Source organism: Centroberyx gerrardi, chromosome 9 (assembly GCF_048128805.1).
Source record: "Centroberyx gerrardi isolate f3 chromosome 9, fCenGer3.hap1.cur.20231027, whole genome shotgun sequence".
NCBI classification, from domain to species: Eukaryota; Metazoa; Chordata; class Actinopteri; order Beryciformes; family Berycidae; genus Centroberyx; species Centroberyx gerrardi.
In genome coordinates this window covers 28,287,578-28,302,534 of record NC_136005.1, presented here as the reverse complement: position 1 = coordinate 28,302,534, position 14,957 = coordinate 28,287,578, and the positions used below count along the sequence as shown (strand labels likewise).

The window sequence follows — 14,957 nt, the reverse complement described above, 5'->3', positions numbered from 1 at the left end:
CCTGCCTTGAATATAATTACAGACATAAAAATCAATCAAAAATCAACAAGACAGTCAAATAAGTAAATATTTAGGATTGTATAGAATAGATCAAATACTGTTCCACTAGCTCCAATCCAATCCATGGACAGCTTGGCTCCAGGCACCAGGTTTTCTATCCAGGACCTATTAACCCCCCTCCTCCCTCTCTCTCTCTCTCTCTCTCTCCTCCAGGCAGGTAGAGCAGCCCTCTGATTCGTTTCCTGGCTTGTGACTCAGCTTCTTTATCAAAGCAAACAGAGCATCGGCCGTCAAAGCGGCAGCAGCGGCGGTGTCTTCCCTCAGCCTGAGGAGTCTCTCTCTCTCTCTGGGTGGTTTGGACTCACTCACACAAACAGCATCGATATTTTTTATTTAACATTTTTACTACTTGCAGAGGAGGCATCCTTATTTTTTCTCTGGGTTTGGCTGATCTCAGATATATTGCGTTTGGAGTGTATTTTTTCCTGGCTGGAGGATGGGTTTATTGTGTATGGAGTTGGAGGTTCTTGCTGCTTGGATGTGATTGCTTATTTCTCACAGCATCATGAAGAGGACTGAATACCTGGCTGACTGGCTGCTGTTTTGTTCACTAACAGACTGACTGACTGGCTGTTTTAATCACTGACTGACTAGCTCACTAATTGACTGACTTACTGGCTATTTTGTTTACTGACTGACTGACTGACTGACTGGCTGTTTTATTCACTGACTGACTGGCCGACTAATTGATTGACTGACCGGTTATTTTGTTCATTAATTAATTTACTATTTTGTTCACTGGCTGACTGATTGGTTGCATTGCTCACTGACTGATTGGCTGACTAATTGACTGACTGACTGGCTATTTTGTTTACTCACTTGCTGACTGGCTGTTTTGTTCTCTGACTGACTGGCTGACTAATTGATCGACTGACCGGTTATTTTGTTCATTAAATAATTTACTATTTTGTTCACTGGCTGACTAACTAATTTATTAATTTGTTCACTGACTGACTGATTGGCTATTTTTTTTTTACTTATTGACTGGCTGACTAATTTACTAATTTATTCAGTAAGTGACTGATCGGTTATTTTCTTATTTTGTTCACTGACTGGCTGACTGGCTGACTGGCTATTTTGTTCACTGACTGGCTGACTGGCTGACTGGCTATTTTGTTCACTGACTGGCTGACTGGCTGACTGGCTATTTTGTTCACTGACTGACTGACTGGCTGACTGACTGGCTGACTGGCTATTTTGTTCACTGACTGATTGACTGGCTATTTTATTCATTGACTTACTGGTTGACTGGCTGAGTGACTAACTAATTTATTCACTGACTGGCTGACTGGATATTTAATTACTGACTGGCTGGCTATTATATCACTGACTGGTTGTATTGTATTGTATTTTGTTCATGGACTGACTGTTTTGCTGACTGACCAACTGGGAGTGGCAACATCACCACCGGCTTCAGGCTTTGTGTATGTTTGGATTTGGACCAGGAGAGGCTTGAGATAAGAGAAGGAGGAGAAAAATCATCAAGGAAAGAGAGAAAGACACACAATAGGTGAGGTGATCAGAGAAAAGAAGTGAAGTGAAGAAAGCAGGGGAGAAGAGGAAAGTGGAAAGCGGACTAAGGTGCAAAGGAGGGGGAGATCGGGTGCCGCGAGGAGGAGGCGTGGCACAGGAGGGAGAGAGCGAGGGAGAGAGAGAGAGAGAGAGAGAGAGAGAGTGAGCGGCGGATGCTACCCGCGCCCTGAGATGCTGTGTTGGCTGAGAGAAGACGAGATGTCGGTCCAGGAGCTGCTGCAGCGGGTGGAGTGTGTCATCACTCATGTCGGTAAGTCACCAGCTTCCTCCTCTTCCTCCTCTTCCTCTTCTTCACCCTCACATTTCCCCACCTGCAAATTGCACTGGACTAATCAAAAGAGAGCGTTTTTTTTCCTCTGGGGAAAACGCATAGGAGATCGCCTTCTTCTCTCTGAATATTTCTCTTTAAGTTACAATTGGATCGTCTTTCTGTCTTCCCAAATGGACTGGGAAGAGGAATAAGGGATAAAAAGAGGCAGAGCAGATGAAAAGAGAGGTGGAGGGAGAGGGGTGTGGGGGGTCTCCATCCTCTCCTCAGCACCACTGCCTGAAGAGGGATACAGAGAGCCGCGCTGCACATGAGGAGAGAGAGAGAGAGAGAAACGAGTAGAAAGTGTATCAGCGGGATAAGACTGGGGTGGATTACTGTCGGGGGAGAATTGCTGTGTTTGATAGGTATCGGTTTCACTGCAATTTGTCTCACTTTGGACCAGAATGCTCACTGATAAAGAGGCTGGACAAGGTCATTGGTGTCATCTCATGGTGTTCAATTCATCATACGATGCTCTGGCTTGCTGCATGGTCCGGTTTTGATTGAGATTGGGTTTGTGGATTTGATATTTTTTAGAGAGAAAGCTCTTCATTTCTTATCAGTGTGCAAAGCCATGCTGGTGAATGAGGGAGAATACCAATTTTCTGCTCTGATTTACATGATTAATATTTCATAGAATGCAATAGTAACGTTACTATCAGCCATGCTGGGCACCAGAAAAGAAAAGAGAAAGTCAATCTTCTATCCTCTATATTCCATCCTCTTTCTCTGTCCCTCTATCCCTTCCTTTCATTTCAATACTTCTCCTCTTCCTTCTCTTTTCCTTTATCCTTTCCTCTCCGATCCTCTATTTCCTATATTTCATTCCTTATCCTCCCTCTACTCCTTTTTTCCTCCCCATCCCCTTCATCCTCTCTGCATCTCCACCATCCCTCCTTTCTCCCTCTCCTTTCTTCCCTCCCCATATATCCTCCCTTTCCCCTCCTTTATTTCTACACCCTCTATTTCTCCTCTCCTTCCTTTTCCTCTTCTTCTCCACTCTCCCCTTCCTTATTCCCCATCTCTCTCCTCCTCCTCTCCTGTGCAGCAATTCCCACCTATTCCCTTCTCCACCTCTCTCATCCCATTCCCTTCTCTCCATTCACCCCCCCTTCTCCTCCTCCTCCTTCTCCTCCTCCTCCTCCTCCTCCCGTCCTTTTCTTCCTCGTTGGTGTTCTGCGTCCGGGTCGTTTCCAGGCTGGTGGGGAAGTAGGTTAATGTGCCACGCTGGAGACTGTGGCGGAGCGTCCTCCATCGCTGCTGCACTTCCTGCATCGCGCAGGGAGGGAGGAGGGGCGGAGGCGGGCTTGTGCAGAGCGTTGCCGTGGAAACTGAGGTCGCCTCTGCCAATCACGTGGCCCTAAATTGATTTATCGGGATCCAGCCTCACACACGACGCTGCTGCTTGTGTTTGAAGCGTCGCCGCCGGCATGAAGGTGTCGATTCACCTGGATGTTCTTTCTTTGTCTGTGTGTGTGTGCGTGTGTGTGTGTGTGTGTGTGTGTGTTTCCTGCTCACAGTCTATGCTTGCCCCACCCTTTCTCTCTTATTCATTTTTTTTTCATTTGTCCTTTATTTAATCAGGTAGTCTATCAAGATAAACCTGAGAAAATGACAGTAACTGAAAAAACAAAACAAAATACAATTCAGTCAGCAACACAGATTCTAAAACATAAAAAAACAAAAATATTACATTATACAAAGCAATTTCAAACATCATACAAAATGTGAGATGCCATTGCGGGAGAGAAGTAATCGTCATTTCAAAGCACTTTGTAGCAGTTTGTTCTATTTATAAGGTGCATAGTAGCAGAAAGTATCATATTTAAATGAACAGTTGAGACTGTAACATCAATAAATAAATACATAAATGTTAGTAATCCATTTCTTTCCCATACTTCCCACTTCTGCAGTCTACTTAACGTGTTGAAATCATCTGCAGCATATGTTGACATAACCCCACAGTTGTTTATATCCTATTTTCCCGCTTTTGTTCTTTTATTATTTTATTTTCCTACTCTTTTTTTCCCTTATTTTCATACTCTAGTTGTGTGCTTATATTCTATCCATCACTTCTTGCGGCTGCAGCGTTTCATCTCATCTTCGTTTGTACCTCCGTTGCAGAACCACAGTCCCTTATTCTCTCTCCCTCTCTCTCTATGCCTCTGTTTCTCCCTCTCTCGCTCTCCCCCACCTTAGGGACCAACAATAATGCTGATGTTACACCAGCAGGGTGCTCACTTGGATCTATTTTCTCTCGCAGTGGTTGTTATTTAGCAGTGGTTGTAAATCAGTTCAGAGGGGTTTTGAATTAGTGAACTTATTGACGCCACACTTCTACTTTCTACTATATGGAAGAGGATTAGGGCCACATGTGAAAAATGTATTTGAATTCTGAGAAAAAAAGTCAGAATTCTGAGAAAAAATTCTGAATTCTGACTTTAAACCCAGAACCCAAATACATTTTTCACATGTGGCCCTAATCCTCTTCCATACTACTACCATGCACATTATTAACAGAACAAACTACAAAGTATCTTGACATTTCTCCTCCCCCTCTGTATGATTCTAAAGCAACGACAGCTCACATTTCCTATGATGTTTGTAATTGCTTTGTCCAGCCTATTGCAGACAGTCTTGTTAGCCCTTCATCAGTGTCATGTAGACCGGACAGAGCAGCAGGCGCGCTGAAACGATGGGACCTAATTGATCTAATTTGACCTCACGTCTCCTCGCTGGGTCTTAAATCACTGGAGACTCATCATCTCTCTGCGCAGAATGGATCCAGCCAGTCATCAGCCGGTTTCAGAATTTCTTCCGTTCTTAACAGTGGGATAAAATAAGAGAAGACAGTTGATGGAAGCCTTGTAATTCTCCTCTAACTCTTCCATGAGGTCTCACATGGAAGCACCTCATGAAAACAGTTCCCCTTTGCACTTGTATTTGTCTAAAATGTGTCGGATCTCAACAGCCTGTCGTTTGTATCTGCCTTTTTTTGGCTGAGAAGCTGTAAAGCAGTGTGTAGGAGTAATAGGTGGCTGTCAATAGAACAGCAAGAGCTTGTTTTATAGTCAGGTCAGTACTGTTAGAATAGGATACATACTATTTTAGTGGCTTTTCTAATGGCTATATGGGATATGCTTTTCCTTCTGTATTACATATTATGTACTATTTTCTAGTCTATATATTTGCATTTATATATCTTCTGTTTCATCGTTTTGTTTAAAAGCCGGTGTGTAGAAGACTGCTGTAAAAACAATTAGCGGCTCTGTTCTTCTCAGCATATGATCTCAGAAATAGCTTCACTTTCTCACCTTTCAACACACAGATGACTCATACAGCCAGGAATATCACGCCTCTACTCTTTCTACTGACATGAATGTAGAGGAGAGTGTAAAGGTAGATCTTTGCAACATGGCTTTTATCATTTTTGCTGCAAATCAGCAGGCTTGAGTGGAAGGAAAGGAGAAGGCGGGTGTCAGCAGACTAGCCCAGGCTCTGGAGAGCTGTTTTGGTATATTACCTCTGTATTAGTGCTGAGCAACCAAGAAGTTTGCTTATGAAATTTCATAAGGATGTAAGCATGCTAAGAAAATGGGGGCCATTTAATAACAGAAGTCTTTAGTCAGTGGTCAGATATACATCTCACAATATAGAGGATCTGATCACTATAATATCCCTATATGGACTCACAGTGTGTCTATGGTACTCAATGGTCTGTTTATAGTAACCTTATTGTGCTTATGGTATTTTTTTTTTTATCTCCTATGGTATCACTATGATATTCCTATAATATTCCTATAGGGACTTATGATGTTGTCTGTGGTATTCAATAGTGAGTTTATAGACTATATGTATTTAATGGTATTTTTTGTCTCCTATGGTATCACTATACTATTCCTATAATATTCTTTCAGTGACTTGAAGTGAGTCTGTGCTACTCTACAGTGAGTTCTCTAGTAGCACTTTATACTTGGTCTATGGTATTTTTTTTTAATCTCCTATAGTAATATTCCTATAGGAACTTATAGTTTTGCTGTGATATTTGTATAATGCTCTTTCTTGTTATTATATGATTACTAGAGTTCTTTTTCTAAGGGTGCAAACATAGAAACCTGCTTATACATTAGTGACCTCCCACACTCCCACCCTCCCACACACACACACACACACACACACACACATACCTCCTCTTGGTCATTGCCGCTAAACCTTGTAACACCATGACTCACAACCAGATCCCCTATTGGCGGCCGGTGACATCATACACCACAGAAGCACCGGGATGTGTAATTTACCGTAACGCCTGGGTATCTCTCATGCATAATTCATGACGATGTGTTGCCACTTTTATGGATGCACGATTCAAAATGGCTTCCCCCGTCCTATTGAACTGCGCTGTCAGGATGATTAGTGCTGAGGCCGGCAGATAAGAGCTCGCTGCTCAGAAGGACAATCATATTCTTGTTCCATTTAAAGCTCCCTTGAACCCCCCCCCAGTCCTCCTCGGTCTGTGAGCTGCTCCTAAACCAGTAGTTCGTCAAAGGAGGGAGTGTTACAGGGAGCTCATGAAGTGACCTTCAGAGTTTCCAGTTGAAAAGGTCAGGCTGTAGGGATGGACGATGCTCAGTGTTGCCGTGTTTTGTTGCCCCGGGCAACCGAGGGAGTACAAAGGAGGACAATGTCCCTTTGAGTCCACAGGGAAATCCCTCTCTCCTCAGACCCTACATGTCTAAAATATGGATAATGGCACATGTACTGTAGGATTAAACTACTATGAAACTACTACTGACAAACTATCATTACTATCAAACTATTATTACTGCATGCAGATAGATGATTGTATGAATTATTACTAGCAGTACCTGTCTGTTTGGGAAAACGTACCCCCCATATACTTACCTGTATGACATCCTATATATCTAAGAAAGAAAGAAAGAAAGAAAGAAAGAAAGAAAGAAAGAAAGAAAGAAAGTGACAATGTGTCACTGCTGCTCAATCCAAGAACAACTGTTACAAAGAAGAAATATGAAAAAGTAAGAAATATGCCCATGCAATAAAGAAATCACAAAGCACTATTTGGCTGTGCAAACAGAGGCTGGTGGCTGAATGAATGAATGAATGAATGAATGAATGAATGAATGAGTGCTTCAGTCATCTGTTTGCAAAGGGACTAAGAGGATTAAGCATTAGAACTACAACTGATTGGATGTGGATGTAGCTGCAGTGTGTGATCCGGTCAAAACTTGACATTTTCAGAATCGGTCAGGCATTTTTTCTTCACATACTTCAATGAAATATTTCAGCGCTTTGCTCACCGAATAATGAACTGCAGCTACCTCGCTTTACATGGAACGACTAAAACACACTTAAAAGCTGAGGGAGAGAGAGAGAGAGAGAGAGAGAGAGAGAGGAGAATAAAAGGGCTGGAAAAAGCATTAACATGTCTGGGTAATGGCTACAATCTGTTGCTTTCAAAGGCATCGAGTACTAAGCATATTTTCAACAGATGTGGAGAAGCCGTTGCCAACAGAATATCAGAAATGGAATCTATACCATGATACTGCTCATTGAATGGTGTGTTTATGTGTGTGTGTGTTATGGATGATATGGTTTCAGTTCATTCATTAGCTTGTCATGGTGTTGTAACAGTTGTTGTTGGATTGAGCAGCAGCGACACATTGTTGGCAGGATCAGACAGTGTATCAGGGTCCACAGAAGCTTATATGGAGGTAGAATGAGCAGCTGGTTTGTTGTAACTAATACATTGCTGTGTTTAACCTCATATCCGCTTGAGGTGAAGTTTTACATGCTCCTCTATGGGATGAGCAAGTTTTATGAGCCGAGGACTAATGCAACCAATTTAAACCCATTAAAAAATCCCTTCTATCTCTCCCTTTTGCTCTTACTCTGTTCTTTTCCTAGCACTTACGTGAGAAAAATTGTCGGTGAAAGTAATATTTTAAGTGCACTAAGGCCTTGACCTTTGCTTGTAGGAATCTAAGCGTATTCTAAACGCCTAACATGTAAAATTGACATTTAAAAGTTGTTCAATAGTTTCACAAATACCTGGACAAGAATGAAATCTGGAACCAGGGCTACTTTCCCGAATTCCTTCCAAGCTGAGACAGGAGGTTTCCATCTGCCAGCGAGAGATACAGGCTAATAAAACATCCTTTTCCATCTGGCACAGTCGCAGCCAATACGACAGCGACCACTCGTACCCACGAGTCGCGTCAAACCAGACATCAACATGTGCTGTTTCCTCTGTCTGTCAGCGGGCTCGGCGGTCTGTTGTCTGCAGGCCTGGGCCAGATGACGAGTCACTGTGTGTTTCCATGCAATGTCATTCAGTTGCATTCAATCACAACAGAACAGAAGGACACAGGCGGAGAAGAACAACGCTCCAGGGCTTTCCCTGGCTTTCGGAAAGACTTAGGCGGATACTTTGTCATGAAATAAGTTTCTACCTATATCCTTCAGCTGAAGCGCTTGGGTAATGGGTACTGCCAGGTGTAAGCCCACTCTATTTTTCCTGCGGGAATGCTATAGTGGTGCTGTCATACATCATTTTTCAGGTAACTGCAGAGCCAAAGCAAACCTTTCTTTTCTCACAATGCGATTGAGTGCCTGGTGAAGAAAAACCAAAGTTCAAAATTTTAAAGGTGTTCCTCTGAGTGGTGAATTGCCAGTAGGGTTGGTTTGAAGTGGAGTTTGAAGACTCTCTGAGATCAGATAGCAACATTTATGTGCAAAAATAACCTTCCTGGAAGATATTCTTGAGTCCCAATGTGGTGAAAGCACACTTGAAATTCATTCAGATGCCATATGTCAAGAAAAGAAACAAAATATTTAGTATTTCAAACGTTAGGGTTCCAATTTTCCTTTAGGTGATCAGAAAAAAAACCACATGTAACATGCAAAGAAAGCCTTGAACTCGCAATAAAGGAAGGAATGGCACAGATTAAACTGATCCAAGTCCATTACAATAGGACAATAGTAAGTATGGACCTGATTGCAGTTACACACTGAAACACAGTAGATCCTGACACAGACTGAAATAGCTCAGCTCCAATTATGACAGCACAGTAGCTAAGGTTTTTTTTACTGTCCATGCATGGAAACACGGTGACTCAAAAAAGCTAAAAGACACTGAAGAACTAAAAGTAGCACGAATGTTCAGTCTCGTTCATGCCGAGGTGAAGACGCTTTGCTCCCGAACAAAGAGAGGTGAAGAATCTGTGTCCCCGCATGCTGCGAGGTGAACAATGGGAAGGTCGGAGGTCGCCGTCTCTCTGGCTCATCCCGCTCGCAGACAGCTGGGACAGATGGCTTCCTTCCTGCTCACTTCCTGGTTGCATCATGTCGAAGAAATACTGTGCTCCTGTACAACAGGAGCAGAGGTGCAACCAGACAATGTTGGGTGTTCAAACACCCTCTCCGTGATAATGTACAGTACACAAACTGTATGCTTGAAAAATAACAAACTCTTATGAACTTTTATGAATCTCTTCATGTGGTTTCGTGGTTTCTGGCATTAAAAAGGTCTTAACAAGTCTTAAACTTAACTGCTTTCAGAATTATGTATTTTTGGACTGGTCACAGGTGGGAGATAACATATTAAGGTTTAGGATTTTAAATAAAGAATTCCTATAGATGTTTGTTGTGATGTAAGGTCATGTTTACTGAGAGAATGTGATTCAATTACGTGCATCTCTTGTGTTTAATCTAGACTTTGGAACAGCCAATAGGAACCTCTTGTGCTTAATCTAGATTTTGGAACAGCCAATAGGAACCTCTTGTGTTTAATCTAGATTTTGGAACAGCCAATAGGAACATCTTGTGTTTAATCTAGACTTTGGAACAGCCAATAGGAACCTCTTGTGCTTAATCTAGACTTTGGAACAGCCAATAGGAACCTCTTGTGTTTAATCTAGACTTTGGAACAGCCAATAGGAACCTCTTGTGCTTAATCTAGACTTTGGAACAGCCAATAGGAACCTCTTGTTTTTAATCTAGACTTTGGAACAGCCAATAGGAACCTCTTGCGCTTAACCTAGAATTGGAACAGCCAATAAGAGCCTGTTGGTTTCAGTCTAGACTTTGGAACAACAGGAACTTGCCTGAGAACCTCAGGCTGTGATCTGGCTCATATGGAGTTAACAGGTCCACGTCCACAATGCACCGCTCTCCATTAAATCCCAAGTGCAACACTCTTATGGCTGCTCGGAGCCTGTTTTCTTGCCCCGAGCCCCCCCAAGCTTTGTTGCTATGACGTCAGAGCTGTATTCTCTCTCCTTCCTCTTCCTGTCTCTGTTACGTTGGGAGGGGGGTGGGGGGGTTGGAGGGGAGCGGGTCTCCATATCCTTCGGAAAGCGTTTGTCTTTCTTTCTCTCAGCCCTCTGCTGGACTCGGGCCAGCTGACCAGCCTGCAGAACTGACCAGCTCACCGCTCACATCAACAGTACAATAGAACAATAAGCTTGACCCACTGGGCCACAGGAGAAATTTCATTTCAGGAGACTGGCCTAATTTTCTCACTATAAAGATTATGGAAGCGGGGCCAATCCTGAGCAGATCAAGTGAGGCAGGGTCAAGTGAGCTGGTGGCCGCCTCAGCAGCAGTGAAAAGTGGCAGACTGACGAGACTTCACAGCTAGCACACTGATGGAAGCAGACTGGAGTTATATCATGCCATGCAAAATCTTAACCTACAGAACTTCAATGGATAGAACGGTCCTTCCACTGTTTGCCATGGTTAATTTGGCTAGTACAGCATAAAATGGTGACTATGGCATTTTAAGGGTTAGTTTCTATAGTGACAACGCTGGGCATTAAGGCCATAAAGTGTGTTACACTTGCTTGAGAACAGTGCAGATGTTTTTATCAAAGACTGTACTTCTCTCTCTAGCTCTTCTAGTCGACATTAACATGTTAGCAATCCATAGCAGCAAGGAGACACCTTGGAGACACCAAACCTCTTACCTCAGTGACTTGCCCTAAGTCAATTGATATGAAAGCTAGCCCAATGGTTCACATAAAAATGGCCGCCGCTTCGACCATCCAGGAATGTTGATTTGAATGGGAAGGACCATCCTTAACCCTAACTCTGGCTAACAGTGGCTATGTTTACATGCAGAGAATTCCCTTCTAAACGTACTCAGTAACTTTGGGTTGACATTTGTAAATATTACAACTGGCTTTGAACAACCTGAGGTAGCTCATACTTTGATTCTGAGAAACCTGGTTAAGATGCCTGGCGTACTCCCATATTAAACTGGTTACTGTGGCATGGAAACATCTTACTGCTTTCACTTTTGGTTTTCACAGTCTGCCACAGCACATTAGCACTTAGCACATAGCTCTATGCTTTATGCTAACTAGCTAGCTAGCGTTGCCAAATATCACTGACATAACAGTAGTTGCTGCATGGTGAACAGTATTTTACACTGGGGAAAGCTAATTTTGCCAGCGTCCATGTTTCTCCCCTAGTTTTTCTGGGTTAGACCACTGGAACGCACAGAGGTTTGTAATTATGACTTGCTAGCCGGGAATTTCCAACTTCCGACTTTGAATTCATCGCAGCATGAAGTACAGCTTATTGAAATAATGCAAATTTTAAACATAGCATAGCTTAAAGCCTCCCAGAGGGATACTGCTTTTCTGTTGGGTGGGTTATTTGATATAATTAGTACAATGAGTAGTTTCGGGCAAAATACAATTCAGATGTATGGATTTAAAACAGCTAATCACTTCCACAATAGCAATTTTCACTTTCATGCCAGTGCTCATTTTGTAGGTTTCACTTTCTATTAAATAATTTTTTCAAGTGGATGCTTCATTTTGGAGGGAAACTGGGTATTCTCAGGACAAAAGACACCTTGAGGAAATGTGAACTAGCATTGTTTTTCTCGCTTGAACCCACTGACCCTGTGGTTTACTGCGTGTGTGTGTTTGTCTTTGCGTGTGAACCGGTGCAAAGGGTGTCTGTATTTCACATGCATGTGTGTGTGTACCTCTGTCAGCATTGCAGTGGGTGCATGAGGTCCACATCTGGCATTGTGTTAGAGAAGAATAGAGGATTCTGTCAGTTCCCTTGTACACAAGACTGGGTCGACCCACAAGATCAATAGCACTGCAGATTCGACTCCAAAACCCTGAATCTCATTACTTTCTCAGTGCTGCAGTTTGAGGACTGCGAAATGCTTTAGAAGATTTCTGGACCGTGTTCAGAAACTCACACCGCTCTCCTTCTACTCCACACTGCAGTGTCAAAAGACTGCAGAGGTGGAAAGGGGAAGTATTTGATTAAATGTATTGAAGAAGTAAAGTCATTTCAGGGAAATTGTACTGTGGTTGAGACGATTACTGAAGTCATAGGAACAGAGGAGCTCATTAAAAGAGTACTCAAGGGAAGGGAAGGGAATATTGAACTCAAAAATGTGGAAGTAATAAAACAAATATTGCTTAAAAATCTCTTAGTTACTTTCCACTGATTCACAAATGTGAGCGTCTGTATTAGAGTGCCGATCCAGGAATAGTTTTGCCTTTTTACATGATACACTGCACTCTGTCTTATGGCTTATGTCCCAGTTAATGTCTCATTCAGGATAAGTTATTGTAGGCATCATCCTATGCTGCTCGTCAATATCCCTGTATACATGAATCAACACTCCCCATGGAAACTGAGCTTTCACCGGCCACAAAAAACACCTGGGTAAGGTATGTAACACCTCAGTATCTCAGTTAATAATCCGTATATCCCACCTGTCATATTCAGGTTTCTCATAATGAGGATAAGAGCTAGAGCTGGGTTATGCCAACTCTAAAAACGGTTATTAATGGGATATTAGTGCGCATGTAAACCCAGTCAATACCCAGCAAGCATTTAGCTGACAGTTCAACATCGACCCAAACAACCAGCACAAATTTTCACAATATGATAGCATTGCAGGGTAAAAATTTACATTAAAACAGCTTTGGGAACTGACTTGAACTGATATCAGAAAGATATTTAGGTCCTGATTTCACCAAACGATGCAGGCAGCAGCTATGGACAACTCTACTTTCATTTTGCTGCTATATTTACACAAGTTTTCAATGTCCAGTATCTATCTATCAGTATCTATTCAAAGTCTAAATGTGTTCTGGTTATGCATATCTTTAAGGAAAGGTGCAGCTTGTCCAAGTGACAGCAAGGCTAAACTGGGACTGAACATAAAGCAGAAAACAACAGCTGGTCCTATTCGCTGTGGGAACATGCTGCTCATCCATTATTCAAGCTGTGCTGAAGGCATCGTATATGAAACGTCTTCTACTGATGACAAACATCCTCGGCTTAAGTGTTTTGCTAGTCAATATTCTCTAATGCGCTGGTGCCACACTGCAAAAAAATACCCATCAAAACAAGTCATTCAATCTCGATTTGGATCTTAAAATCTGCTAATCAGGGTGAGATAGTTTCACTTGTTTCCTCTGCAAAGCGACTTGTTTCATTTAATTTTCTCGAGTCAAGTGTCATTTTCTGGATACCAGTGGACTGATCTGCCTTATTCTGCCTTGTTCCAAGATATCGACACTTCCTGAAACACGTGATACTGCACTGGAAACAAGAGGAATCTGCCACGTTGGAAGAAAACAATGCAACGGAGGGTATAAAGTAAAAAAAAGTCCTGGATCCGAACAGGACTGTGACTTTAAATGAGCGTTTGGCCCAGTTCCTGATTTCATATCTGCGGTGTGTTAGAGTGGTTCCAACCAGCGAAGGTCATTCCCAGTGAGGTAGCCAAAAGGCCCACAATGATGTGATCCATGATGTCATGGAAGCCTCCTCCCTGCAGCTGATGTCTCAGTATACAAACAGACAAGACGACTGACGGAAACTTGGACTTTCATTGAATTTGTGAGCTTTGCTGTCAGCTTTGTTTGTGTTTACTGGGTGGCAGGGTAGCCTTGTGGTTAAAGAGACCTGTTTTTTTTTTGGTGTCATATTCACTTGGCTTGACATCACACTGTCGTCAAGTATGAGGTGAGGTTTTACTTGCATTATGTAACAACTATGCGTATGAAATGCAGAAGCGATCTCCACCTCGCTCTGCTCTCCCTCCACCCTTTGGCGTGTTTTGTCTCCCTCCCTCATGGATTTCAAAAGCATCGCCTCAAAGCATGATTTGGATGAAAGGGAATGTGGAGTTCTCCCTGTGTCTCATATCCATTCTGTCCTTTCACACCTGCAGGGGCTAAGGTGGCCTGGTGGCATTATATCTGATGCCGTTTACACCTGGCATTAACATATAGTACATCCTCCACCTGTCAATCAAACAGTGTGTCCAGTACTGTGACTTTGTCTTTTTCCTTGGATTTTCTGTTGATGAAGTTTGAGTTTCTGTAAGTGGCGTTTTTCTTGGTGCTTTTCTTCTTCTTCTATTTATTCCAAACAAACCAGAAATGTAAAACACATCACTTCTTGTGTACCAGAGGATTTTTCCCAGGAATGACCTACCAGACACCAGGTGTAAAAGCTTCCATGAACTCAATCAGTGATAGAGTGTAGCAAAACGGCATTTATTTATATGAAAATGTCTCGGACTATTACTTTAACAATAACAAATAAATGCAATGCGTCTCCAGTCCACAACTCCAGCAATGAAAATCAACTTTTGGACGCTGATCTCACCAGGAAGCACGTGTCAGGCAGCTCAGATAGAAAACATCCTTGTCAGAAATAGATGGTCAGGATGCTAATGGATGAGGAACAAGCGCGACGAGAGGTTTACTGTAAATTTTAAAGGAAGTGAATAGAACGAGAGAAAGCAACATGCAATCTGTTCTGCGAGGGAAAGAGAAATCTGAATTCAGTGTGTATACACGCATTTTAACGCAGGTGTAACTATAATCCAGCTGAATCAGGAGTGTGATGTGAATGTTTTTTCTCAATCTGCGGTTCATTTTTACAGTAAACCCGGTATGATGTGAATGCAGCATAAGAGGACTGCAGTATCTCCAGTTCTGTCTTGTGTCGCTGCAACTGTCCCAGACCAAATCTCAGATCCTCT

At 42.5% G+C, this 14,957-nt stretch overlaps 1 protein-coding gene across 1 annotated transcript in view; it reads left to right on the top strand.

Annotated features, from left to right (window-relative positions):
• The first annotated feature begins 1,764 nt into the window (after window positions 1-1,764).
• Window positions 1,765-14,957, top strand: part of mcf2l2 (MCF.2 cell line derived transforming sequence-like 2) — a 122,311-nt gene continuing 109,118 nt past the window's right edge. Inside the window, exon 1 of the mRNA XM_071918325.1 lies at window positions 1,765-1,843. Within this exon, the coding sequence (XP_071774426.1) occupies window positions 1,765-1,843 (79 nt within the window). The remainder of the gene's footprint in view (window positions 1,844-14,957) is intronic.